The following is a 27,470-nucleotide window of genomic DNA, read 5'->3' on the forward strand; positions in this document are numbered from 1 at the left end:
ACTAAGAGATCACCAACCATCGGGGAAGAGTCCACACCGGAGGCAGAAAATGGGATGCCTCCAGCTTGCTCTGAAAGTACAGATTTTTTCCAGTCACGCATACATCACATTCTTGTGATCTTGTGATCCCGCTCTGGCAGAACCCGTCAGACGACCCGCTTCCAGCCCCTTCTCCGCCCTTCAGCGTTTCACCTTAAAACCACCAGCCGTTTGCATCCTCCCGTTTCCCCCGCTTCTCAAGTTCCCCGCGCCCGGGACGTCCTCCGCCTCCCAGCTCGTCGGCCCTGCAGGCTGGGAACACGTCCCTTCCCGCGCGCCCCCGCCGCCGGGCGCTCGCACAGCCGGGGGCGCCTCTCGGCCCGGGCGGCCGGAGCGGCTCGGAGCGGGGGGGTCCGGGGTCGCGGCCGCCGAGCCGGCCGGTCACGTGGCCCGCGGGTGGTCACGCGGGCGCCGCTCAGCTGACCGGGGGCTCACGTGGCCCCGCCGGCCGGGAGCGACGAGACCGGCGGGCCATGGCGGGCCCGGGGCTCTGGTTTTCGCTGCTGCTGGCGGCAGCGCTCGCCGGCCGGGCCGCGGCCCTGTGGCCCTGGCCGCAGTACGTCCAGACCTCCGAGTCCCACTACGCCATCTTCCCGTACAACTTCCAGTTCCGGTACCACGCCAGTTCGGCCGCGCAGCCCGGCTGCTCCGTCCTCGACGAGGCCTTCCAGCGCTACCGCGACCTCCTCTTCAGCTCCCGCTCGTGGCAACCTCCTGAACCCGCAAGTGAGTCGGACCTGCCCCGCCGCGGTCCCGGCCCCGAGAGAGCCTGCCCGGGGGCACCTCCCCAAACCTCCCGAGACGCCCTCCTTTTGGCTTCTGCCCAACCCCGTCGTCGGGTCACAACCCTCTGGTCTCCACTTCCTCCTGCGCCTTTTCCCCAGCTGTCGTCGCAGCCTCCCCCACGTCCAGTCCCCAGCTCCATTCTCTGCTTCCCTGAGCGGACTTCTGGAGCCAGGAGTTCTCCGGAATCCTGCCCCCCGGGCTCTGTTTCGCCACCAATGCCTGCTACAGGACTGCAGTGCAGTCAGGATATCAAGTTGCTGAAAGTATTGTGCCAGGAGACATCGAAGGTGATCCCTCTGACCGTGTTCAAGTGGCTCAGGGTCCTAGTGAGGCTGTGATCGGGGGCCGGGTAGGGGACCCCAGAGCTGACACCCAAGATTGGCGAGATGAGACGTTAGAGATGGCTTGACCTATGCAAAATCACGTAAAACTGTCTGACACGTGGCCTGTCCAGTACACGGTTAAACTGTGAGAGAAGTCAGAGAAGGCTTTGATAGGGAAATGAATTTTGAGCAACCACGTAAAGTGGGGTGGTGGATATAGTTGGCCAGGACTGAAAGGAGGGTGTCGCAGGGAGGAAGAAAGGCTTGAGCGGAGGCGCAGATGGTTATGATTGAGCTCAAAGTGCTTTGAGGGTGTATGTGATGAGGGTCGGGACTGGGGAGTGGGGAAGAATGAGACTGGGGAGAAGTGTGGGATTGAAGTGAAGTCAGGAGTGCTTTGGATATTGGTTTCATCTAAAACAGGGGTGGGCAGTTTTGTCTAAGGCAGTTGCTGAAAATTGTGTCTGAGGATTATTTCATGGCAGATTGGTAAGTAGAGTCAGCACCCTTACAAAGGAATAAAATTCTACTTTCTGGGCTTAAAATGTAGAGTTTTCTTCACACTGTTTTGGAATCTGGTTCTCTGGTTATGGTGTATAGGTAGTTATGGGGGGAAGCCATATTTATGATTGGGCCATATGGTAACATCATCTTGTACTGTGTCTCAAGTGTGATTAAATTACTTTCACAAATGTTCTCATTGGGTTTATAGAATTAAAGGCATTTCATTAAACAGATGGTACTTAGATAATTTAGGGAAAGAAATACAGTCTCAGCGTCAGGGTAGTTCTTAACTGGAAAGATGGATTAGGCTGGAGAGGATAAAAGGCCTGCTATTGTGTCTGCATAGAACACGTATTTCTCTGAATCCTTTATGACAAGTAATGCCTTAGACAAGATTGGCACTCAGAATGTGTTTATTTTGGTATAGAACAGTTAAGGCGTAGCTTGTGCAAAAAAAAAAAAAGAGAGAGAGAGAGATCTTTCGTCTAATTGGTATGTGCCTATTCCAGTGCTGGGCACTCAGGAGGTTACAAGAAAAGCATGCTCAAAAGTAGACTCAGGGGGGCACCTGGGTGGCTCAGTCGTTAAGCGTCTGCCTTCGGCTCAGGGCGTCATCCCGGCGTTATGGGATCGAGCCCTACATCGGGCTCCTCAGCTGGGAGCCTGCTTCTTCCTCTCCCACTCCCCCTGCTTGTGTTCCCTCTCTCACTGGCTGTCTCTCTCTCTGTCAAATAAATAAATAAAATCTTAAAAAAAAAAAAAGTAGACACAGGGCTCCTAGGTGGTGCAGTCGAGTAAGTGTCTGACTCTTGGTTTTGGCTCAGGTCATGATCTCAGGGTCCTGAGATCAAGCCCCACGTCAGCCTCTACCTTCAGCGGCGAGTCTGCTTGAGATTCCCTTTCCCTCTGCCTGCCCTTGCTGCTTCTGCTCTCTTTCTCTCTCTAAACTAAATAAATCTTAAAAAAAAGAAAAAAGTAGGCTCAAGCTTTGAAGTCCAATTGGGGAAATATGAAGCAAAAGGACACAGTGTGTTATAAAATGCTTAAAAGATAGCTAGAATGTTTGCTACTATGGTATAAATTAGGGTAATTCCTATACATCTAAATTAAGCCATTGCCTCCATTGCTATAGGTCTAGAGTATAATGAAGAAGATGAAAATGGGGATGATATGTGATAATGGTGTCCTAGTAAATCCCCTAATGAAAGATTTAGAGACAGATAAACTAAATAATAAGATGTTTATTTCAGTTTGTTACCTTACTGTGAATCAGTTTGCTCTATTTAAGGGTTCTTATCCATTAGGAGATGATGGAAACTGGTTTGGATCAACATTACCAAAGACACAGAAGTAACTTCCTTCTCTTTCATTCTTCCTATGCAGCCTTCCCTTTGGAACATTCGTTTCCTGGAAGGCTTTCAGATGACTGGGACTGTAATCCTCTTTCTACAAAAACAAGGATGAATCCCTGGAGGGAGAAGTCACGTCAGCAAGGCCCAAACCAGACTGTATTTCTCTATGGGGCTGATTTTAGTAAAGAAAACAACATATGCAATTTAAGTCCTAGCTTTAAACAGCTTTCCATCTCCTCCTTCCACATAACTTCCTTGTAGGTTCTGGGCCAGTGTTCTTCTTAATATAGCACAACTTCTGGTTTTGATCTGAACCTGGAATTCAGTGGAATCCGTACTTCCCTGAAAAACAAATCTATTATCGAGGCTTGATTTGATTCTGAATTCACCTTCAAGGATTAGCTGTAGTCCACCAATTGCTGAATGGTCTATGGAGGTGTTTAGTATTTGCTCCCTGTCTTTGTCATTGAGAGGTGTTTCTGCCAACTGGAGGGTGTGTGTTGCATGTTGTTAAACCTGTTAAGTGGAATTAGTTTAAGCTCTAGATACTTGAGTGGACCTGATTCTCTGTTTTGACTGTTGAGCCACATCTTGTTTATGAATCAAAGATCTGATCACTTGGGATAGCACCTATCTAATGTTGCCCCAGATACTTTTCTGGGTGCCTGATGGAGTTGATAAAGCCCAAATTTTTCAGGTAAAATCAGGTAAATCTGATTTTGTCATTTGACTGAATTCTTCTTTGCTTTTCTGAAACTAGTTGATTGAAGCCATAGTACTTAATAGTTTTTATTAAAGTTCGCATCCAGTTGTGATAGTCACACACATATTCCTATGAGTTACGTAGGATGCCATTGTCCCTGAATAGAATAACTCCTTTTATTTTTGAAAGGAAGATTATTATATGAGTATCTGGATCCTTCTGCAGCCATTATCAATATTTGATTTGTTCATCCTCAGACATGAAACAAGTGACTAATAAGTGGCATGGTTGATTACAATCTAAGTCTCCTAAAATACCTCCTTTGGCCATTCCTTCTATTACAATGCCTGGAACATAAGAGATACTTAATTATTTGTTGGATATATTAACTTAAAAGGGCAACTTTGTATAAAAGTAGAAGGTCTCATGATTTTATCTATTTCTAAGACCATCAAGAAGATGATTTGCAGGTTTCATTTAGAAATGGTTGCCTTTCAGGTGTCAAATTTGGAATGTTATCATGTGGATTCCAGGGAAAGGAGGATCACACTGTGCTGTGGTCCCAGCTCAGACTACTCGTATCTCATTACAAAACTGGAGATGCCTTGGGAGTGCATCTAGGGAGTGTAGGAGGGAAACAGATAAGGTCGGGCAGCTGGACTGGGGAGAAGGAGCAATCCTGCTTAGTGCTGCACTCTAATTGCGTAGTGGCTATGTACCTTTAACCTTTTCTGTGACAAGGACAAGTTATTCCTGCGAAGACTTTATTACCACGAAATTTATTGCTTGAAAGCAAAAAGGCAGAAAACCGCACAGGAAGAATGTTTCGTGAAGTGGTATGTGGAGAATGGAGGGATACATAAAGAGAACAAATATAAGAATTTGGAAGGAGATGGGTAGCAGGATAGTTTTTAGTGAGGGCCAGAATAATTGTTGGGCTCCATTTTGAATCCCAAAGCCTAGACTAGCTTGGCCTCCAATCCTCAACGAGCCTTTTTCCCCACAACCTTGTTTTTTCTTTATTGTTAAATCATAACACTCTCCCAATGGCCTGGGATAGTACTGAGCCCAAGAAGCTCAGCGTGGTCAGGATGTACGTGGGTAGCCTGCGCCTGGCTTATGAAAAATTCAAATCTTACTTTCTTGAGCTGTCGTCACCCCCCTGCCTTGGGTATTTTGCTTGAAAACCTATGCAGTAGAGGACTCAGGGTCTGGAACAAGATTTATTCAGGAGTCAGCCAGAGAATGTTTATTAATCACTTGTTTAACTGTGTGCCCTCAGGCAAATCACCTCATTTCCAAGTAGCTGCTGCTGCTTTTTAAATCTGTCTCCATTTCAAGCATTTCTGAAGAGAACAGGGAGATAGTGATAACTACCGTTACAGTCTTTGAAGGAAGGTACAGCCGAAGGAAGAAGTAGGTGATTTTAAAATAAAACAATAAAAAATTAAGTCTGAGCCCCAAAGCTTCCCTTCCTCCCCCTCTCCTTCCACCTCACTTCGTCATCTCCAAACAGAAGAGTGAAACAGGGCGTGGCAGGGTTTTTGCTAGGTGGTACTTTGTTTTTGTTTTTAATAGCAAGTGTGAGCTATTTTTTCTTATAGCTACACAGTTTTTTGCTGGGGCACATTGTCGATTTCTTAGCCCCTTTAAGACGTAAACCTCTATCCTTTTCCTGTGGATTACATTTACTGCCCAACCAATACTTCTTTTAGAAATTAGAGAGGTTACTTTTATATTTCTGCATCTTCCTAAATTTCCTCTGCCGTCCCTGGAAATAATTGATAAGGAGGGAGACAATGTGCATCAACAAGACTGTTAGCCAGCCGGATTAGGAGTTCTTTACCACCTTTGAGGAGCCGCTGACTATGAGAACAGCTGAAGAGAAGAGGTTGGATCTGTCGAGGCGATCAAGTTTTATGTGAAGGGTTTTCTGTGATCTGCCTGAAGGTGTATGGATCTGTAATCCATTGTAATGGAGAAATGGATTTGCTTTTCTTCTCAATTCCCGGCTGTAGTGAATAAGACCCATTACTGTGTCAACTTCTCTCTTTCACTTCCTTTGCTTCTGTGTTAAGCTTTTGTTACTGCTTAAGCTTCCTTGGCGTGCACTCAGCCCTGATCTCTAGCCAATAGTGGTGTGCGATTGACGTCCACTTCTTGAAGGTGACTGGGCTTGGGTGGGGTGTAGAGCTCTTTCCTTTGGAAGCGTGTGCTTGGGTGTGGGAAGTTTGGGTGCTTATCACCTTGGGGGTCAGTAAGCAGCCTCCGCTGCTTTTGCAAAGCTTTGGGAGCGAGGGAGAAGGTTTACCAGGTACACTCTGTCCTAGATGAAAAGTTTAACTATTGTCCTATTTGACCTTGTCCTGGTAGTAACTAGTACGAAGATCCCGCATTAGTGGCTTTGGTCTTTGGACCAGAGCCACAGTCCTAGTTTGAGGCAAATTCAAAGTTCTAAGCCCATGTCCCTTCTATATATTGGAGTCTCAGCCTGTTTGCCATACAGGGTGTCATCACACAGTAGTGGAGCCTTTAGGCTCCTATGAGAAGCTCATGAAAAGCCCTGAGAGCGGCTGGTTATCCCACAACGGACCCCAACTCTGGGCTCCTCCCAAGTGGCAAAATTGACTTTTTAAGAAAAAGGAAGTAGAAGGTGGAAGGAAACTAGTGTTTATTGAGCGTCTGGCACTTGCTGTAATTATGCCGTTTCATCTCTGTAATAGCTCTGTGAGGTTGCTGGTATCCTCGTCTTTCAGAACCGAGACTCACATGTGCAGGGCTTCACAGCTCGTAGCGGTGGAGCAGAAATTCCAGTCGGGTCTGCTCATCTACAAAGATTTTGCTCTTTTCAATGTGCAATCTTGGGGCAATCTACTACTCATAAATATTTTCACCAAGCCTTATACCAATTAGTGATTTGGAAAACTACTGGCCTTTGGTAGGAGTAAGCCCTGATCATACTTCAGTGTTAATCACCTCAGATAGTAACTTCTAACATCTAATTGCTTAATCGTCAGCACTCGAGTTATGAATGTTTTGATCCCGGGCCCATCATTATCAGATTCCAGTAGTGTTTCTGGGCAGCTTCCTTCTTTCCTTCCATCCTTAGTACAAGTAGTATTTATTAAGCAACTGTAATTTGTCGGTAGCACTTGTCCAAGAATATTAATTGAACTTTGTCCTTAAAGAATTTATAGTCTCTGAAAGTGGGAATACAGACATACAGTAAAGTATCAGTAACGTGATTTTTGCCGATAAGTACAAGGTACTTCGGGGACACCTGACCCCAGTGTGCGTGCTGGGGTGGAGGAGAGGGTACATTTTGGGAAGGCTTCCATAAAGAGCTGTCCAGTCATATTTGAAAGTAGGAGTTGGTGGAGATGCAGCTAGTAATCCACACGGAAAGAGCTGCATGTGGGAAAAGCCTTCAGGATAGAGGCCTTCATAGCATATATTGAAGAAACGCAGTGTCCCTGTGGGTGAAGCGCACAGACCTCGGCTGGATCAGCAGGTTAGCTCCGCAGTACGGAAGCTTGGGAGAATGAGTCGGGATACCTCCAGGGAACAAGAAGGTCCAAAAGGTGACCGTGGGAGGGTGTTCAGGTGTTGTTGGCTAACTGCTGAGCTAGAATGTGGGTTAGTTCTTCCTCTCGAGTGTTGAAATCACCCAGCATGAAAGCCAGCCTTGGAATGGAGAGGAAGCCTGGGGACCAGGATCCAAAGTCTTGGGTCATGAAGAGGTGACCAGGCTGTTGCAGAGTGTTGGTGACAAGGAGATTTTACAACTGCATATCATGAACCACAGAAAAGAGGTGTTTTTTTTCACTCGATGGTAGAGGCTAGATGTCCCGGAAGCAGCTGAAAAGGAACCGCCTCTCAGAGCAAGTTGTAGGGGAAATAATATTCCTGGGGAGAGTCAGTCTTCAGTTAAGGAGGAAGTGGAAGAGACTGAGGATGTTGGTAGTTGAATAACAAGATTCCAGAGGCTTGTGGGGCTGGGTGATGTGTAGTCCAGGTGTCTTGGTCGAGGAGAAGAAATAACATTTGTAGGAATGGGAGTGTGGGTCCAGAACAGAAATGAGCAGAGGCATCTATATACTGGGCAGCATGACAAAAGATGATAGCGGTATGATATGCTAGGTCCTCCTGACTGTAAGATGGCCATGAAAATGCGCTCCAGAGTCCAGCAAGAGTTCGTCTGCATGGGAGCATTTAATATATGATAAAGGAAACATTTCTAATCAAAAGTGCAAAGATGTTTAGTCAATAAATATGTAGGGATGACTGGTTATCCATTTGGGAAAAAATAAAATTAAATCTATATCTCATATCAAACACAGAAGTAAATTCCAGGTAGCTAAAGATCTAAAGATAAAGGTCATGCCATAAAACTATTAGAAGTATAGGAAACTATTCATATGGTCCCAGAGGCAGAGGAGGCCTTTCTAAGCAAGCAGATAAAAGAAACCATAAAGGAAAAGATGAACAAATTTGACTACATAAAAATAAAAACAAGAGAACCATAAGGTTCAAAAAATAAGGACAAAATGGGGGAACTATTTGCAATCTTAAAAGACAGGTTAAAATCTAAAAAGCTCTGTAGGGGCACCTGGGTGACTCAGTCATTAAGCGTCTGCCTTCTGCTCAGGGCCTCATCCCAGGGTCCTGGGATCGAGCCCCACATCAGGCTCCCTGCTCCACTGGGAGCCTGCTTCTTCCTCTCCCACTCCTCCTGCTTGTGTTCCCTCTCTCGCTGGCTGCTCTCTCTCTGTCAAATAAATAAATAAAATCTTTAAAAAAAATAAAAAGAGCTCTGTAAATCAATAAAAAAAATTTTTTTTAAATGCAAAGAGTATGGCTGGTAAAGGGGTGCCTGGGTGGCTCAGTTGGTTAAGTGTCTGATTCTTGATTTCAGCTTAGATCATGATCTCATGGTCATGAGATTGAGCCCCGAGCCGGGCTCTGCGTTGGGCATTGAGCCTGCTTAAGATTATCTTCCTCTCCTTCTCCCCCTCCCCACCCTGCTTGCTCCCTCTCTCTCCCTCTTTCACAAAAATAAAAGAAGAAGAAGAAAAAAATTATATATATAGCCAGTAAATGCAAAGTGATTCTCAAATTCAGTCATTATATTTAAAATACAGATTAAAACAATGGTATATTTCTTTATCAGGCTTGCACAGATGAAAAATAATTGAGACAGTCTAATTTTGGAAGGATGTGGAGGGATGGACTCATGTATGTTGGTTCAGATATAAATCAGCTTTATACTTTTGTTCAGATATAACAATTTGGAAGAGTAATTTGGCAGTGTCAAAACCAAAAATTTTCTGGAGCACCTGGGTGGCTCAGTCGTTGGGCATCTGCCTTCGGCTCAGGTCATGATCCCAGCGTTCTGGGATCGAGCGCCGCATCGGGCTCCCTGCTCAGCAGGAAGCCTGCTTCTCCCTCTCCCACTCTCCCTGCTTGTGTTCCCTCTCTCGCTGCCTCTCTGTCAAATAAATAAATAAAACCTTTAAAAACAAAAACAAAAATTTTCTTACCTTTGGCCTAGCATTTCTACCTCTAGGAATTTTCCTACAGAAATCTCTCAACCAATGCTTTTCTATATATATATACATATATATGTATATATACACACACACATATATATGCCATAAAATGAGTATGAAAGCCATATACATGTGAATGAGTGTTTACTAGAGCATTGCTTATAGTATCAGAAACTTAGAAGCATCTGTAATATTCACAAAGAGGAGAGAAGTTAGGACTTTCCACTTTTTAAAGTATATTTCAAGAATAGAATTCTATTTAGCATTTATAAGTAAAGATGTAGATCTATATATATTGACAATAAAAGATCTGCAAATCATTTGGTAAGTGGGGAAAAAGTTATAATCTCTTATGTATTAGGATCTCATTTTTGCTTTAAAAATAGACTGTGGACTCTGAGAAACAAACTGAGGGCTTCAGAGGGGAGGGGGGTGGGGGAATGGGATAGACTGGTGATGGGTAGTAAGGAGGGCACGTATTGCATGGTGCACTGGGTGTTATACGCAACTAATGAATCATCGAACTTTACATCAGAAACCAGGGATGTACTGTATGGTGACTAACATAATATAATAAAAAATTTTAAAATAAAAAAATAATAAAAATAATAAATCTGTGTCTTTAGAAAAAAAATTGAAAGACTGTGCAAAATGTTAACCTAAGTTATCTTTTGGGATCCAGAATTACAGGGAGGTGCTCTCTTGTGGGTGGGGAGAGAGGAAGAGAACAGATTAAGTTTTAAAAGTAGGGGAGAACAAGAAAACTTTTAACTACAACGTTTACAAAGAAGATAGAAGGGAGAACACTCAGGATTCATTTATGGGCTGGATAGATTGCACCTCTGAGCGGGTATTAGTAGTCTCTAGAGGGTGAAAAGTCTTGGGACTCTTGGGAAGAGGCACTGTGGTCCAGACTGAATCCAGCAGCACTGTGGAGGGGCTCCAGGCTCAGGGGCAGCTGGGTTCTCAGACTCCTACTTTACCAGGATAAGAAGTTTGACAGGGGCGGCCTTGCCTCTTCCCCTAGCCACAACAATGTACTTTTGCACTGGCTGCTTCCCAGGCGTGGAGTACCTTTTCCCCTGTTGGTAGCCTGGCAAACACCCTCTCAGGGTTCAAGGTTCTGCTCAGAAGTCCTCTCCAAGGTGAAGCGTCCCTTCCTTTCAGGAGGGAGCTATCATACCCACCCTAGCCCTTATCACACTGCTTTGTAATTGTTGTTTGTATTTGTCTCTCCTACTAGACTGTGAGCTCCTCAAGGGCAGGGACTGGGCTTGTTTTTATTTTGAACTGCCCCAGCACCTAGCACAGTTCCAGACGTACAGTAAATGCTCACTATATCCTGGTTGGAATGAAGAAATGAGTGGTAAATGAATGATTTCTAGGGCTTTCATTGGACTGAATATGGGGAGAGAAAACCTGGATGTGACAGAGATAAAGGTGGAGGGGGAGGGGAACAATGTGGGCATGGAGAACCGACAGGGCACCAGCCTAGGAGAGTACAGGACACAAGGGGGCAGGGTATCCCTGAAAGAGCAGGGAGGTGCCTAGGCTGGGTTGACTTTCCTGGTGTCCACTCCAGAAGCCAAACCAAATGCCACTTTATAACCAAAATGAATGTTTTCTTCATGCTGCTAAAATCCTGTGAATTAAACACATTGATATGATGGAAATATTTTGGTTCAGGGAGGAGCAGGTTGGGTGCAAGGAGAAGCTATTGTGTACCGAGGTAAAGACATAGTTTCTGGGTACCCTGATGCAGGAATGAATGCTCCCTTCCAGAGAAGTAGAAAGACCCGAATCTTTGGATTAACGGAGCCAAGGTTCTTCAAAGCCGTGTCTGAAAAGGCACTTTCTGTATGCCTGGGTGTCTTCTTACCATTCCCCACCCTAATCCCAGGACTTCACAAATACTAGGTTTGGGCGTATAAAAGTAATCTCTCCATTAACTACTTGCCATTTATGCCTGATTATCATGTAGCACAATCATTATGCATACATAGCATTAAATGTGTGTTTTTTTAATTCTAGCATCGTTCATTTTTTCAGCAAACATTTATTGAATGACTACCGTGTGTCAGGCACTGGAAATACAAAGGCCCTGAGATTGGCCCCTGCTGTTGAGGAACTTACAGCCTCGGTGAGGAGATAGACAAATAAACAGCATATATTAAGATAAGTGTTACGAAAAAATGTATGTATACGTTGTTTCATGATCTCATAGGAAGGTCTCTTAGGAAAGGGTGGGGGAATGACAGAAAAGTTTTATAAAAGGAAGAATCAGAGCTGTTTCATAATTAGGTGAGATGTGGAGGCAATGCAAAGTTTGCTTCACTTGGAGGAAGCAATATGTGCAAAGGAAAGTATGGAGAAAATGTGGCATTTTCAGGATTCTGTAAAGAGTTCATTGTGTTACCGTGACAATTCCTGCACAGTAGCAAAGAAAAGATCTTCATATTAAAAGATCACAGTGGATGGTAGATTGAAATGGGGTGTATATGGAGGCAGAGAGAACAACTGGGAGATTCCTCAGTCATTCAGGTGAGAATTTACGAGAGGCACTGACTCGGGGTGGGAAGGTCGTAAAGATGTTGAGATAGTAAGGATTTTGTAGCTAAAAGACTTACTTGGGTCTTTCTTTTTTAGTGTTGTAATCTCAGTGCTTAGCATAGTGCTTGACGCATAGTAGACCATCGGTAAATATTATGGGTGCGTGGATTTTTAATCTACTCAGAAAGATGAGAGAAGGAGGAGGTTTCTGGTCTGGATAAATCAGTAGGTGGTATTGTTATCAAACTGAGGGAGAAGATCATCCGGGAGGAGGAATGAAGAGTTAGTTCAACTTAGTATTTAAGATTTCAAGGGCTTTTAAGCCATTTGAGTGTAGGTCTATGAGCCTAGAGTCCCAGAAGAAGAGTTGGCGTGGAAAGGTAGATTTGAGAATCGTCAGCCAACTGTGGGTAGGTGACATTGTCCAAGGAGAGCGTAAGTGAAGAGAAAACGAGAAGCCTGGAAACTTTGGGGAACACTAGCATGTAGGGGCTGGCGAAGGAAGGGGAGAAGGAGGATGCATATCCAAGGAGCTTGAAGGAAAACCCAGAGAGAGCCATGTCCCCTGAGCTGAGGGAGTTTCGTTTCAGCAACATCAGGGATGTCTGATGCTGCCAAGAGGCCCCTGAAGAAGTGAGTGGCCACCAGAATTATTGCCTCTGGGACAGCAGGGATTTTGTCGGTTTTGATCACTGCTGTGTCCCCAGCACTTAGAACAGCCTGGCACATAGTAAGCACTCAGTAAATAACTGTTGAAAGAATGAATGAAGAATGAATTGAAAAGGGTCCCTTGAATTTAGTTAAAGAACCACAGGACCTTGGTGAAGGCATTTGCAGAGGAGTGGAGGAAAAAGAAGCCATGTTATAATGGACTAAGGAGTGGACAGGATGTCAGAAGTGGCTATCAGGAGAGGACTAAGGTTGGCCAACTCCGTGAGCACTTGTGTGCCAGGCACTGACTAAGCCCTTTACGTGCGCTGGCTCATTTAATCTTCCCAGCAGCCCGGTAAGGTAGGTACTCCTCACGATCCCCATTTTTCAGCTGAGGAAACTGCAGCACGGAGGGAAAATAACTTCCCCACAGGGTCCCACAGCTAGAAAGTGTTGGAACTAAGATTTGAACCCAGGTCTGTCTGGCTTTGAAGTTCGGCACCTAACCGCTTAGGCTGCATTTCCTCTGGAGTTTCTTTGGGACCAGAAGGCAAGAGAAAGAGTCTGTTGGAGATGACATGGAGTTGAACCCAGGAAGACTCGCAAATATTTGAATGCTGATGGGAAAGAATAGGAAGAAAGAAATAATTTGAAGATTTGGGGGAAAAGGGAAATCATTTAGACGAGAGGAGCCTGAAGAGAGATCCAGAGCACAGGTGACCGGAAACCCCTTCCACTAGGGCAGGAGGCAAAGATAAAGACCAGGCGTGTGTTGCAGATGTGTTCGCCAGGGGGGAGAGGGGAAGTAAGTTGGATGGGAGTGTTCTGCTGATCGTCTACCGAGAGTAAGGGCGGTGGTGATCAAGTTACAGACTTGAAGAAAGTGGCTCAAATTCGAAGTAGCTGATGCAGAGAATAGAAGACAGCATGGTGGAGACGGGAGAGGTTCAGGGCAGCATCAAGGGCCCAGCCAAGATGAGAGACCATGATTTTACAGCAGCCCGGTCCTGCTGTTACACGATTTTCTCTCCTCCCTCCAGTAGGACGCACTAGCCGGGGTCGATGCCCAGAAGGCAGATGGCCGTTGATCCGCTGGTCGCAGCCGAAGGAAAGGACAGGTTGCTGACAGTACTGGCTGGATTGTGTCTGGGGTGTCGCATCAGCACACCTAGGCCAGCAGGGAGGGGAGCGAAGATGGGAGGGAACTGAGAACAGAAGCGTAGTGGAAGGGTCGTGGCACTGGCTTCTGGAGAAAGTTCAACAGCAGGACTGTGGTAGGAAGAGGGTCTCAGGAGGTCCACGTCCAGAGCTGACCTGTCTGGGGGAGATAGGCTAACCGATGCTGAAAGGGGAGGGGTGCCAACGGTAACTAATTTTTTTGTCACAAACACTTCTGTACTGTTTGAATTTCTTCCCCTTCTAAAATGTAGGTGCACACGTTTCAGGGAACCAGAGGAAAAGAGCAGGTGTACGGGAAAGCAGGGAGTGCGGGAGCTATGGAGATAGGAGGCAATGGTCACGGAATGGGGCCCTGGAGCACACTATCCGTGTGTGGGCTCACAGAGCGTTAACTCTTTGGAGGAGTAGCCAGATGTGGTCCTACCTTGCCACTGTTCGCAGGGTTGCAAACAGGAGCCCCGAGACTCGCTCAGCTTCGCAGCCGCAGAACCAAAGCCAGCCTTTCCTGGTCTCCCAACTCCGTGCTCTGTTTGCCAGGCTTCTTCCGGAGCACCTGAGGCTTCGGAATTTCCTGTTGTGCCAGCCGGGCTCAGGGTGCACCTGCCATGCCACGCTTCCCCCACCTCAGTGCTTCCCGGTGCAGAGCGTGTGGGTGCGTGTAGAGGAGGCGGGCCTGCCCCCCGCCTGTTTCCTGCTTGCTTCGGGGTAGCAACTTGGAGGCGGAAAACCACAATGATGATACACTATTTACATCCTTTTAAATGACCCAGTGTCCCTCCTGTTTTGCCAGTTCTCCCATTGCCGCCTCCCCCAGACCTTCCCCCTCATGGCTTGTTTAAATAGCAGCCGTGACTGTCTACCTCCTTTATCAGCCCAAACCCAAATGAGTCACTGAGAACGCTTAGGACAGGTTTTCTTCACCGTAAGATTAGAGGCAGGGGGTGGAGGGATGAGCCCTTAGTTAAGGCCATTGTTCGAGGGGGAAAAGTCCTTTCATTTTATTTTCATCAGATCTTGTAAGGAGTGTACAGCCCTCCCCCCCGGAAAGCCTCTGGATTTAGAGGATGGAGTGCAGGTGTGTTTTAGGAAAATAAAAATATACTAGCACCAACAGAAGTTGGAGGTTGTTTTGTTTTGTTTTGTTTTTTATGTACCAGGCAATAGTTCAGATAAACCTGCTGTTTGTGCAGCCTCTAAATGTCATTAGGACAGTGACTGTGGCAGTTGCCCGTGGATAGTTGGGATTTCTCCTCAGTTCCGTGGGCTGAGGTCCAGGGAGTTAACTTAAAGCTCAGGACTTTGCCCTCGTTTGGATGGCCACCTGGGGAGATAAGCAGGTGAGCTCTCCACATACTGATACCGAGGCTCTGTGATGTGTGGGATGGGAGTGGGGGCAAGGAGGGAAGGGATGAGGGCACAGTTTAAGGAGGAATGTTCTTTTATAGTTTTCTTCGCTCCTGCCTCTCAGTTAAGTCCTCCTTGGTCTTGAGGGTTTGTAGAGATGGCCTGTCTGCCTGGGGAGCTTGGGCTGGCCCTATAGATTCTGCTTTGAGGGTCGTCTCTGCCCTGACAGCCTGGCTGTTCTCTGTTGTCGGAGATGAGTTTTCAGGGTTTAGAATGGAGTTGTGAGTTGGCCCGGCCCAGAGTAGCCTCAAATTCCCTTCTCCCTGCAGGATTTAGGTAGGTATTAGCGTGGGATGCAGAGTATTTACAGGGAGGGGAAAGAATACGTTTTATTCTTGATGATAGAAAAGGGCCCCTTACTGGCTGGCTTCTTGGCGAGCCCGAGAGCTGAGGTGTGGCCATGTGGTAGTGCTCGGGAAATTTGAGCAGGCTTTCTGGAAACGGCTCAAGGCTCTTGGATTACTTCTGCCCTAGAGATGGATAACATTTGGGATCCAGTTTGGTTCTGAATTCTCTCTCCCTGCCTTTTCCCAGGCCATCCTATCCCTAACTTTGTGGTTCTGTAGGAAGTCATGGTTGTGGGGCCAGTGTGGATGCATGTAGTTCCAGAAAAGAATAGAAGGAAGCAGTTCATTGAAGTCAGGCTTGGGGCAGTACAATCAGAACCGCCTTGAAGGTCACAAAGAACCATGAGGAGGATGGGAAGGGACGGTGCATTAGTATTTTGGCTTTGGCTCCTTGGTTTGGGTGGGGGGGCGTGCACTGAAGAACTGCTTTAGACGTTCGCTCATACTGGGTGGCTTTCCGCTGTTGGGCAGAAGTCTTCCGCAGAGAACCTGTTTGGGAAGAGGGAAGGAAGCAGGATGGGATGGTGACCGTGTCCCTCTGCTGGGGCACCAGCTCGATGATCTCAGGCCTCCTTTGCATGGGAGCTCCTCTGGTCATCTGCTTCATCTGCTCGCATCAACTCCTGGCTTTTGCCAAACTGGAAACCTTTCGCCTGGAGCCCTCAGGAACAGTGCTCCTTCAAGCGATGGTCTGCAGCGGGAAGAGAGGTGCACGTGCGGGAATGTAAAATTATTCCCTGCATCAAAAAATGTGTTATGAAAAAGTGTTAGGACTGAACAGGGTGTTTATTCTGACATAATCGATTTACAGTCCGGCATCGCATAAGCTTCCTCTCAGTATCTTTCCTTTCAACCGGTATTGCCGCTTGCAAGTCAGCAGCTCACCTGCAGACCACGCTTTGACTAGAAATGCTCAAGCTGCGTCTAGTTTAGAAGCAGTTGTCGAGGTATTGGAATCGTGCTTACTGTACCAAACTAGAAATATAGAGCCCTGGTTACAAAGAGCTGTTGCCAGATCACGGATACATGGGTCAGGGCAGGTTACTGGGGAGACAGGGGAGCACAACCAAAGGGAAAAAGTTGAACAGGTGATGGGGCAATCCCTGTGCCAAGGGTAAATGCCCTCTCCTCCCTTGCCTGTTCCCACACGCATGTGAGCAGAAGGGACTAGAGCTAGGGACCTTCCTGTAGGACCTTGGTGTTGCCTGTCGCATCTGGTGGCAGGTCAACCACACTGAGTTTACCCTGTCCTTTCAGGAAAACAGCATGCACCGGAGAAGAGTTCACTGGTAATCCTTGTGGGCACTCCTGGATGTAACGAGCTTCCTTCTTTGGAGTCAGGGGAAAACTGTAAGTACCACCTTGTTCCCAGTCGTAGGGCGCAAGCACTTGTCTGGAGCTCTAACTCTGGTTGGCCTGGCCTGACTTCCTGATGCTAGGCCTGTAGCCCTTAGGACTGGGGAAAACCCGGGTCATCAAGGGCTGGGAGCACAGAAGGTGAATTTTTCATTTACACTCTAACCAGTGTCTGAAGGTTGGCCGTGGAACGTCTCAGTGGCTTTTCACGGAGTCCCACAGGGCTTGCCTTCTGGACTGCATATAATTCTGTTGCCATTTTAGGAGTTCGTAAACTTTGCTGATTTTCTTTAAGAGACCCCACTCTGGGAGGAGAAGGAGTTTTTGGTCATGGTGTTTTTGGGCATAATGACTGGAATAAAGTCAAGTCATTAGCCCTATGCTGCCTCCTGTCCTCCCTGAGCAGCAGTATCTGGGAACTTCTCCGTCGCCAAAGTGAACGTTCAAGTCTTGGCTTCCTCCTCACATTCTTGGATGAAGTAGCTGAATGAAGCCTGGCGACAAGGGAAAGGAGGATGATTACAAAGGCTTTGGGAACACCGTAACCTGGACACACCTTCCAAGCATCCCTGTCCACCTCATACTTTCATTTCAGCTAAGGGCTGGCGGGAACTCATGGTTCTGGAGGGTAGACTGAACCACAAGGCGGGTGGTACTTTTCTTCTCTAGCCTGACCCTCATCGGGTATATCGTCTAGGGCCCACAGAGCCTCTGGGAGACCACCCTCCCACTCTGGCCCAAGGCCTAGCTGACCTGCAGCTGCTCTGCTCTGGGGATGTCTCCTCTTTGAAAGGAAAAAAAAATGTGATCTTACTGTTGTTTTTTAATCCAAGGATTTACACAGGACATGTAATCTGAGAGTAGGAGTCCTTAACCAATGGGGTCATTCCTGTCATTTCAGACACCCTGACCATAAATGACGATCATTGTTTCCTCCTCTCTGAGACTGTCTGGGGAGCTCTCCGAGGTAACGTGGGGGCTGATGCTGGGAGAGAAAGAGAGGGATGAAGTGGGAAGGTTGACATTGGTGGGTTGGGAGGACAAGACCGGGGGCCCAGCACATACCCCCACTTTAGTAAACTTCCTTTATGGAGACCAATTGGAGTGTTTCCCCATCTCCCTGAAGGGAGTGTTCTCCTTACAGCTGTCTCTAGAAGTTGACAGGTGTCAGCCCGTGCAATAGTGGCAGCAGCTCTCCTGGTCAGGTGTTCTGGGGGAGCAGTAAGAGACCCTGCAGGCTGATGCTCAGGGTCCCAGCAGGGAACAGGCTGCCTGGGACTCTGCCGCAAACGCTGTCTGTTCAGCTCTCACTAAACACACGTGATTGGAAGGGTTCTTTAGAGAGGAAACTTGATCACAAGAAATAGATGAATGTCGAAAAAGAAGTAAATAGCATAAGATATGTAGAACTATAGTATTTCAGGAGAAAAGTGGGACTTTACTAACACGTGATAGGCCTTTGCCCTTCCTCTTGGTTTACTGAAAAGGTATTTGGTCCTTAGATACAGACTTAGCCACACACCTCTACTACTTTTGCAAAGCCCCTGCTGGTGAATGAGGAGGGAAATTCTCACAGAATTTCAAACCTTGTTTTGGTCCATCTTTGTTCCCTTACCCCTCCTCGCCTCCTCGCCTGTGTTTTGGAGAAATGGGGCTGACTTCCCTCTGTGCTCTCTTCTCTTTTTTCTTTTTTTTAAAGATTTTATTTCTTTATTTGACAGAGAGAGAGATAGCCAGCGAGAGAGGGAACACGAAGCAGGGGGAGTGGGAGAGGAAGAAGCAGGCTCCCAGCGGAGGAGCCTGATATAGGGCTCGATCCCAGGACCCTGGGATCACGCCCTGAGCCAAAGGCAGACGCTTAATGATTGAGCCACTCGGGCGCCCCTGCAGGTGCTATGATTAGTCTGGTTGGGGCAGGGGGAAATTTGGGACTCCAGAATTCTGGGTGTCAGAATCAGAGTAGAAAGAAGCTAAAACAGGGGTGCCTGGGTGGCTCAGCCATTAAGCGTCTGCCTTCGGCTCAGGTCATGATCCCAGGGTCCTGGGATTGAGCCCCGCATCGGGCTCCCTGCTCGGCGGGAAGCCTGCTTCTCCCTCTCACACTCCCCTTGCTTGTGTGCCCTCTCTCGCTGTCTCTCTCTGTCAAATAAATAAATAAAAATCTTTTGGGAAGGGAGGGTGGGAGGGAGGGAGGGAAGGAAGGAAGGGAGGGAGGGAGGGAGGAGGAGGGGGAGGAGGGGGAGGGGAGGGAGGAGGGAGGGAGAGGAGGAGGGAGGGAGGGGAGGGGAGGGAGGAAGGAGCGAGCGGGCCAAAACAGTATAAGGGCAGTCTGCCTCGAAGCAGGTGCTGAGTGACTGCTGAGATCTCAGATTCTTTCCTGCTGAAATTTTGGGATTCTGGAAATCCTTCTGCTGGGTTTTCAGAAGACGGGCTCTAGCTGTCAAGAACCTATGACACTCTGGACTCAGCATCCCTGCCCTTGGGCCTTGCCAGAATCTAGGAGTTTGTGTCCAGTGGACTGGGGCAGTCCTTCTGGGGCTGTTGCTGCCCACCGTATCTCAGCTCCCTATAGCTAGTTCCCTTCTCAGGCTCTCAAGAGGAAAGGTGGATGATTCTTTGTCTTCTAGGTCCAGCTGTGGACCCAGGCTCCTTGGAAACTTAAGCTTACGATTACTTTTTCACAGTTCAGTCTGGGATAATATGAGGGGCCGCCTTTTTCTCAGCTCCCTTAGCTCCCGATCAGGGTTCATTTGGAAAGCCTTAACCCATGTGAGCAGACATCTTGGCCTCCCTTGATAGTCCTGTGAGTTCAAGGCTTAGGAAATATGGGCAAGAGGTATGTGGATTTTGAGGGCTAGTGTGTTCCTGGGAGAGGCGCTAAAGCCCCTTACACCGCCGTCTCCCAAACTCGAATGCAGAGTAAAAGCAGGTACTGGCCCCCTAGTACCCTCTTTGCACCCTTGCTGGGACTCACCGAGCCCGTACTATTTCCACTTTACCATGTGCCCAAGCATTCTCCTCTGCCACGTTGGGAACCTTCCAGATGGGTGCATCTCTTTTCCCACATCCCTAAATCTTTACTCTGCCTCTCTACTTCTCCGTAGGTCTGGAGACTTTTAGCCAGCTTGTTTGGAGATCTCCTGAGGGCGCAGTGAGTGGGGGCCCTCCGAAAAGGTTCCTTTTTTATCTCTGGGGATTTGCTCTGAATGTTGAGAGTCCTGGGAATAACTTACTTTGTCTTAGACAGAGTCCTGGTGGCTCGAGATGGCCCCAAGAAGAGTTAGGAGGAGACATAGGTGGAAACCGGTTTGGTAGATTTGGCCCGTTTGGAATCACTGTAATGTAGTTTCCTTGAGTCATTATGTAGTAATGACCTTGAGACCACACTGCTTTAAAGAAAATAAGATTAACAGTAAAAATCCAGAACGTGTGCTGACTGGTGTGTGGCTAGCATGGGACCGTTACCCTCTGACAGGTGCCTGCTTGTGGTCACTGAGGTAGAGATGTGGGGCATGTGGGGAGATGATTGCTCTGCAGAACAGTCATAGATTGGCTTTTGAAGGATCAGGGGACTTTTCCTCATCCCTCTCACCCCCACGGTGAGTTTCCTTTGAATCCTGACATGTTCAATGTTTGGTTCGCACAGTTCTTTATCAACAAGACCGAGATTGAAGACTTTCCCCGCTTCCCTCACCGGGGCTTGTTGTTGGATACGTCACGCCATTACCTGCCACTGACCAGCATCCTGGACACTCTGGTACCCAGGCCTTAAGGCCGTCTTTGCCCTTAGTGTTCTGGGGTGATGGGGCAAGGGGTAGACCAGTTGCCATATTCCTAAAGCGTTGCAGAGGGAGTGTATGTAACTTTCTGAGCTCCTAGGGAAAATGGAAAAGATGACCCACTCTAAGACAAAAAAGAAGAAGAAAAGGAGTGGTTTAAACTACCCCACTGGCTACTCTGGACCAACGTCCAGGTTATCTCCAGGAATGCAGAAGGTGGTCTGGGGAATTGGCTTCTTCAATCAAGCCAAGTTTAGTCTAGTTACAGACGAGGTCATAGGAAAGAGATATTCAAAAGCCATAGCTCAGGATGTTCCTAACTATCTTGAGTTTGATGGTCAGTCTTATCCTGCAGTTGCTGGTCCAACTCATGTGTCTACCAAAGGAGGGGATACATCCACCAGTCTCGGCTTCTGAGATTATGGGTTATGGGGCCACTAAATTCAACAGTAGACTTCACAGTTTGGATAAATGTTAGCCAGACAACCCAGAACAAATGGCAGGAAGACATATTAGTCTTCAGGGCATGGTGGTGCTTTTGGAAAACCGGGGTACCACACAGTTGCAGCTGTTCTCTCAGTGTGGCTAAAACTCGTCTCAGAGAGAGGAGGTAATGCCTCTGTCAGACATCTTTGGATGTGCCCTGGGAGAATAAGAAACACGCCAGGTCTTCCCCCGACAGCAAGGCATTCCCTGATGGGAAGATTTGGTAGATAGACCCTGTCGACATTTATCAGGAAGCTGGCGCAGATTGAGCTTGGTGGGGTATGTGGAGCAGCCTGCCAGTCTGCCTGCCTTCCCAAGTCTGAGGCCGAAACTGGAGAAGCTGTGATGGGTTCACAGTGTGTCCTCTGATCGACAGGACGTCATGGCATACAATAAATTCAACGTGTTCCATTGGCATCTGGTCGATGACTCTTCTTTCCCATATGACAGCTTCACTTTTCCAGAGCTCACCAGAAAGGTACGTCTCAATTTCTCCAAGAGCAAGTTTGTGGATGGATGTCTGAGCCTGGCTATGGCCCTGCTGGCAAGGACACTGGCTGTCATCCTCACCAGCCAGTGTGAGCGACACACTGACTTAGGGGAAGGGCACTGGATTTGGAATCAGGAGACCTAATTTGAGTCCAAACTTTGCCATTAATTTTCTCCGACAGATAATCTTTCCTGGTCTCGTTTTCTTTCTGTTCGTTTATATTCTGCTACCTACCTATCTTGTTGTCTCACTGGCATTATGACACTCAGATAAAGCAACAGATGTGCTAGCTTATGGGAAATTATGATAAAGTTCCTTGGAAATAGTTCCTGATACCAAAGAGCTGTGGGTAGACTTCCTGATATGTAGGGAGTCCCGGAGGCATTTGAGTATCTTCTACTCTGCTAGCGTTCGGGAAATGACATTGTTAAGGGTGTCTTGTGCCTTTCAGGGGTCCTATGATCCTGCCACCCATATCTACACAGCACAGGATGTGAAGGAGGTGATTGAATATGCGCGGCTTCGGGGCATCCGTGTGTTGGCAGAGTTTGACACTCCTGGCCACACTCTGTCCTGGGGACCAGGTAAGAATAATGTCGGATAGAAAGAATCTACTGATCCCCCTCGGTGGGGCTTCAGGGCTTTGACTCTTGGATGCGGCATGGCCGGGCCTTGGTCCCTGGAAGAACGTTTTCCATCAACTCCTTCCACCTGGGAATTTAGATAGGCAGAACTGACTTTGGACAAAGAAGGCCACTGCTCACTTTTAAACTGTGCGCGAATCTTCTCAGATAGCTTTGTCTTAATCATGCCCTTGCAAGTCGTGCCCTAGAGTTAAGAAAGATCTTCCCAGTTCCGCTGGCTCAGGCGGTCTCTCTTTACTGCCTAAAGGCGGTGTGAGGAGAGCAGCCTTTGGGAACGAGGGTGACCCCTGCTGGAAGCAGTGTGTCAAGGCAAGAGTGCGTGTGTTGATAGCTGTGTGGCAGCAACCCGGTCTCTGATTGTCTGCGATTGTGGCTATATTTTTATTTCTTTGTGACTAAAAGCTCATGATCAGCAGCGTCTGTGAGTGCCCGAGGGTCCCTGCCTCAGTAATATTTATGAACCTGATTATCTCACTTTGTGCAACTTAATGTCCTTAAGTACATGACTGCGTGGGAGTCTGTGTGTTTGTGACACTTGTGTGGGATTCTCTGTTGGCTTAGGTGTCCCTGGATTGTTGACTCCTTGCTACTCTGGGTCTCATCCCACTGGCACCTTTGGACCAGTGAATCCCATTCTCAACACTACCTATGAATTCATGAGCGCATTTTTCTTGGAGGTCAGCTCTGTCTTCCCGGATTTTTATCTTCACCTTGGAGGAGATGAGGTTGATTTCACCTGCTGGTATGATCCGTTTGATCTTCCCATCCCTGCCTGATGAATCGCCTACTCAGAATAGAGGTTAGCTCCTAAGAGGCTACCTATCTCAGGTGCTCCTCAGGGGCTAACCTCTGACAACAATCTGTCTCAGTCCAGATGGCTCAGGTCTTGGGCCTTTCCTCTCTGCACCGACATAGAGGCCCTCCCTGATCTTGGCAAGGCTGGGGGTGTGAACTCGTCCCTTTCTCCTGTCATATCCTTGATATACTTACGGAAGAATCAGGTCTTTGTCTTGGGAAAGTCCAGGATAGAGAAAAATAATCCCCGCCTTTGTCAAATTGTCTGGTTGAAGAGTCAAGACACAGATGAATTTGAGACTAATGTATGAAAATGTCTAGTCAGTATTAAACTGTAAGGTCCAAACCCTCAAAAGAGGTTGATGGGCTTCTCTGAGAAGTGGACACTAGAGCTGGATCTGGGGAAATAGGCTTTTCTGAGAGGAAAGGAGGAGGGGGGAACATTCCAGGAGGAAAGGTGAGCAAAATGTAAATGTTCTTGGGAGAGGGAGAGCAGGTAACAGCAACACTTCGGTCCACCTGGAATAAAGAATGAATGGGAAGGGAAGAGCAGAATATGCCTGAGTGGGGGGGTTAAACAGGGAAGCCAGAATCCAGTGCCCCAGAGCCCCAGACCAAGACCTCAGAACCACGTGCTGTAGACCAGACAGGTTAATATGTGCTCTTGCTCAGAGTTTAAATTGAAAGCTCTTGGGGTCCAAACTCCTTTCTCAGCCTATGTCAGTGGCCCCCTTCACACTGCTTTGTTCAGCGACACCTGCCTCTGAGATCCGAAGTTGATTGGTTTTTCAAGTGAAAAAAGAAGTGGTGGGAGGCCAGGTGGCTAATCCCCAAGCTTTGGGCTTTGAGGATGTTGAAAGAATTAATCTTCGTTTTCTCTTGGGATTCAGGAAGTCCAACCCAGATATCCAGGCCTTTATGAAGAAGCAAGGCTTTGGTAATGACTTTAAGCAGCTGGAGTCCTTCTACATCCAAACGTGAGGAAGGAAAGAGGGTGGGCAGGGTTTCTTGGGGTTACCTCCTGTGTAGTTCTCACTTCCCGTACCAGGGCCAGGCCCCGCTTGACCACTCTCTGGGCCCTTGAACGGGTACTTTGTCCTATCTTTTCAGCTCTGGAGTAGCCCGCTCCCAGCTGGGGAAGACCCTGCTCAATCAGGAATGAGCCCCTCGGCAGCCTGAGGCCCTAGAGCACTGGCACCAACAGCCTCGAACCTGTCCGAGCTGAGCAGACCCTTTCTCTCCTCCTCAGGCTGCTGAGCATCGTGTCCGCCTACGACAAGGGCTACGTGGTGTGGCAGGAGGTGTTTGACAATAAAGTAAAGGTGAGCGGGGGCGGGGAGAGAAGGAGCCACCTGCCTGGCTTCTCTCTGGTGTCTCCGCCCTTCCCCGCCTCTGCACAGACCGGTCCTCCCTGGGTTTGGATTAGGCTTTATGTTCAGAGCACGGGGGGAGCCATCTCTCCTTTCCCTTCTGGAAAGGTCACAGAGGTCTGAGCCCTGGGTGTGAGTGTCAGAACATCTGTCTCTCTTCCCTCACCACAAACTGATCAAGAGTTATTTCTGCTGCCAGGTTACTTAGGATTCCTGAGACTGGCATGCTGGGTTGGCTCTTTCTTTCTGAGTCATAGACTGGAGTCTTCCAGGTTTAGGAGCGGGGCTACTTCCTCCTTCACTGTTGATCAGTTAGGTCCCAGCCTCTTGCCAAATGCAGGGGCTCTGCAGGAACCTCAGAAGCATCTGGAGATTCTTGGACATGGTAGCTCTTGATGAGTCTCCTGGACCCCGCTGCTTGTCTCCCTTAGCTCACAGCCAGTATTACCGTCTCATCCCGGACAAGGAGGCTGCAGAAGGACTGGGGGTGGAAGCAGCAGGGAGGACTCCTAGGGCCTACAGAGTCCTTGGCCTCTGTACTGGGCTAGGAGCCCAGTGGCGGGGAGTCACCGAGAAATACTTTGCTGCTTGAGAGCAGAGTGGGTACATATCCCTTGGCCTGGGTCGTTTGCATAAGCACGTGGGCCAGACATCGCCTCAGCTGTGTGCCCTTAATTTTGTGTCAGGTTCGGCCAGATACAATCATTCAGGTGTGGCGAGAAGAGACACCAGTCCACTATACGAAGGAGATGGAGCTGATCACCAGAGCTGGCTTCCGCGCCCTGCTCTCTGCCCCCTGGTACCTGAATCACATCACCTACGGCCCCGACTGGAGTGAGATCTACATGGTGGAGCCCCTGGACTTCAAAGGTGAAAGCGGAGAGCTCTGCCTGCGGACCAGAGGCGGCTGGGCTGGGGCGCGGAGCCGGAACAGGAGGGTCCGCGCTAGACCCTTCGGGTTAGATGAGATGACCTATCTGAGGAGAGGGCTCCTCAGGAAGGTGGTTGAGGGGAGACCCTAGGGTTACCCCCCACCCCACCAGCAGCCTGTTGTTCCTTGTGTTCCCTCAGGTAGCCCTCAGCAGAAGGCTCTAGTGATTGGTGGAGAGGCCTGTATGTGGGGAGAGTATGTGGACAGCACAAATCTGGCCCCCAGACTCTGGTAAGGGTTTCCCAAGGATGTGGGTGGTTGGACGTGTGGGCACGGGTTCTCCCTTACAGACTCACTCCCGTCCAGTCCCTCCGGACAAGTCCCTCCTTCCAGGCCTGGGAGAGAAGGAGCTGTACGTTCTGAGAACACCTGCTGCTGCTGTCAGTAGCCGTTCATGACACCCCTCACCTTACTCTGGCTCCGAGCCTTTGGGAGAGGGAAGGTCCACATCTTCATGAAGCTGGAGCCGAGCCCTAGAAGTCCCTAGAAGCCCCCCAGCCAGGTTATCGCTCTAGATAACCTTGGCCCTGAGTCCAGGGCGCCTAGATAGGAGGCAGCAGCCTGTGAGTGTCCGGCTCCCTTGGAGGGAGTACAGGGGCCAACCTGGTGCGCGACCCTTCCCTCTAGGCCCAGAGCAGGGGCTGTGGCTGAGAGGCTGTGGAGCAGCGAGCTGGTGACTAGCGTGGACTTTGCCTTCAAACGTTTGACCCGATTCCGCTGTGAGCTACTAAGGTAGGCCAGCAAGCCGTGTTGGGGCCTTCCCGCAGGGCAGACTGGGGACTTACAGGGAAAACAGTAGCTAATGCTCACAGAGGCTTCCTTGGTGGCAAGCACTGTGCTGAGCCCTTTACAGGCATTATTTCACTCTGGAAGCAGGCCGTTTTATCCTCCCTTTAGAGATGGGCAGCTGAGGCACAGAGAAGTTAATGTAAAGCCCCAAATCACAGAACCAGGTTTCGATCCAAGCCACCTTCCAACTCTGTGCTCTTAGCCATGGCCGTGCCTTTATGGGCTCTCATGACACCTGTGCCACTGTTGGGGATGGGCCTGCATAAGATGGTCATTTCCCTGCTTTGTTCATTGACTAAGTCTTGAGGACCTGGAGGACTCAGCCTAGTGCCGAGCCGAGAGCCAGCCGTGGCAAGGTCTAGGCCTCAGCTGTGCGTAATTCACTGGGCGACTTTGAGCTGGTTCCTTACCATCTCTAAGCATGTTGCTCATTTGAATAATAAAGAAGGCATGCCCAGGGGTCCCCTATAGAGACTGGCCACATCCTGGAACTTGTGAGGCTAAACAGGGTTTCATGGCCACACCGTGTGCATGAACAGGACAGCACACTGGTCCCCCACCACCACTGCATTCATAGCATTCGGGCCATTAAAGGGGGGCTCAGGGGGCCAAGAGCAGTAGGCACCCCTTAGCCATCCGCTCTTTTCTAAAGTTACTGCGTTATTTGGGACTCAGGTACAGAGACAGAAAGTTAGAAATAGGTGTCCCCCAAAATTCCTGGATGTCCCCGTGTCAGAATCACCCGGGGCGCCTGTTCAGAATGCAGATTCTTGCCGACACGTGACCCAGGCCAAGTAAGAATCTCTGGAAATGAGATCCCTGAGTGGTTCTGGTGTACGGGGGCGGTTCGAGGTCCACGGAAGTAGGGGGAGGGGAGACTGCTGGTGTGGTAGAGGTGCTGCTGGGGCCTTGGACTGACCGCTGTCCAAGTGGCTCATCTCACCCTGTTTCTTCGTGTCCTCTTGCAGGCGAGGTGTCCAGGCCCAGCCCCTCAATGTAGGCTACTGTGAACAGGAGTTTGAAGAAACCTGAGCAAGCAGCCCCAGGCACTGAGGAGGGTGCTGGCCCTAGGAGAGTGGGAGTGGGGCCAGGCTTCCACTGCTTCCCGGCCGGGGGACGGAGCCCCTTGCCCACGTGCCCCTGTGCATGGAGAGAAGGGGGCCGGTGTTGGCACTAGCATCCAATAAAGAGTGATGTGGCACTTTTCCGTAATGAACATGGATTACCTGTGTCAGAGAAATGTGACTGGCCCTGGGGTGGGGAGCTGCCTGCACTGGCCTTCTGCTCCCGAGAGTGACAGGGCGCAGCAGCCCAGCCAGGCCGGGCTCAGTGTCTGCGCATGGAGAGTCTTATAAGTTGACAGCTGGGAATGAAACCCCGCGCGGCCTCTGACTTGTGACGCCTCTCCCACCCTGGACACGTAGCCTAAACACATGCCCCCAT

The 27,470-nt window shown here is 48.7% G+C and overlaps 1 protein-coding gene across 3 annotated transcripts; it reads left to right on the top strand.

Moving 5' to 3' along the window:
• The first annotated feature begins 457 nt into the window (after positions 1 to 457).
• HEXA (hexosaminidase subunit alpha) lies at positions 458 to 27,239 on the top strand. Of its 3 annotated transcripts, none has more exons than XM_008708659.2 (14): positions 458 to 765; positions 16,645 to 16,737; positions 17,645 to 17,710; positions 19,848 to 19,894; positions 20,390 to 20,500; positions 21,385 to 21,486; positions 21,950 to 22,082; positions 22,704 to 22,884; positions 23,828 to 23,914; positions 24,187 to 24,259; positions 24,994 to 25,177; positions 25,379 to 25,469; positions 25,866 to 25,970; positions 26,996 to 27,239. In XM_008708659.2, exons 1-14 carry the CDS (start codon positions 513 to 515, stop codon positions 27,057 to 27,059), a joined length of 1,590 nt encoding a protein of 529 aa, XP_008706881.2. In that variant the 5' UTR covers positions 458 to 512; the 3' UTR covers positions 27,060 to 27,239. The 3 variants fall into 3 exon arrangements, with proteins under 3 accessions (XP_008706881.2, XP_040498958.1, XP_040498957.1); XM_040643024.1 differs by lacking the exon at positions 19,848 to 19,894 and adding an exon at positions 11,306 to 11,396 and having other exon boundaries at positions 644 to 765; XM_040643023.1 differs by lacking the exon at positions 19,848 to 19,894 and having other exon boundaries at positions 716 to 765.
• Positions 27,240 to 27,470: the final 231 nt, after the last annotated feature.

Source organism: Ursus maritimus, unplaced genomic scaffold, assembly GCF_017311325.1.
Source record: "Ursus maritimus isolate PB19 unplaced genomic scaffold, ASM1731132v1 scaffold_27, whole genome shotgun sequence".
Lineage (NCBI taxonomy): Eukaryota > Metazoa > Chordata > Mammalia > Carnivora > Ursidae > Ursus > Ursus maritimus.

Bases quoted from the DNA above. Each gene is read 5' to 3' on its own strand.
- HEXA (XM_008708659.2), top strand. From the start codon at position 513: ATGGCGGGCCCGGGGCTCTGGTTTTCGCTGCTGCTGGCGGCAGCGCTC. The intron at 766-16,644 runs GTGAGTCGGACC...CTGTCCTTTCAG, and splicing joins GCAACCTCCTGAACCCGCAA to GAAAACAGCATGCACCGGAG. The intron at 20,501-21,384 runs GTACCCAGGCCT...TCTGATCGACAG, and splicing joins CCAGCATCCTGGACACTCTG to GACGTCATGGCATACAATAA.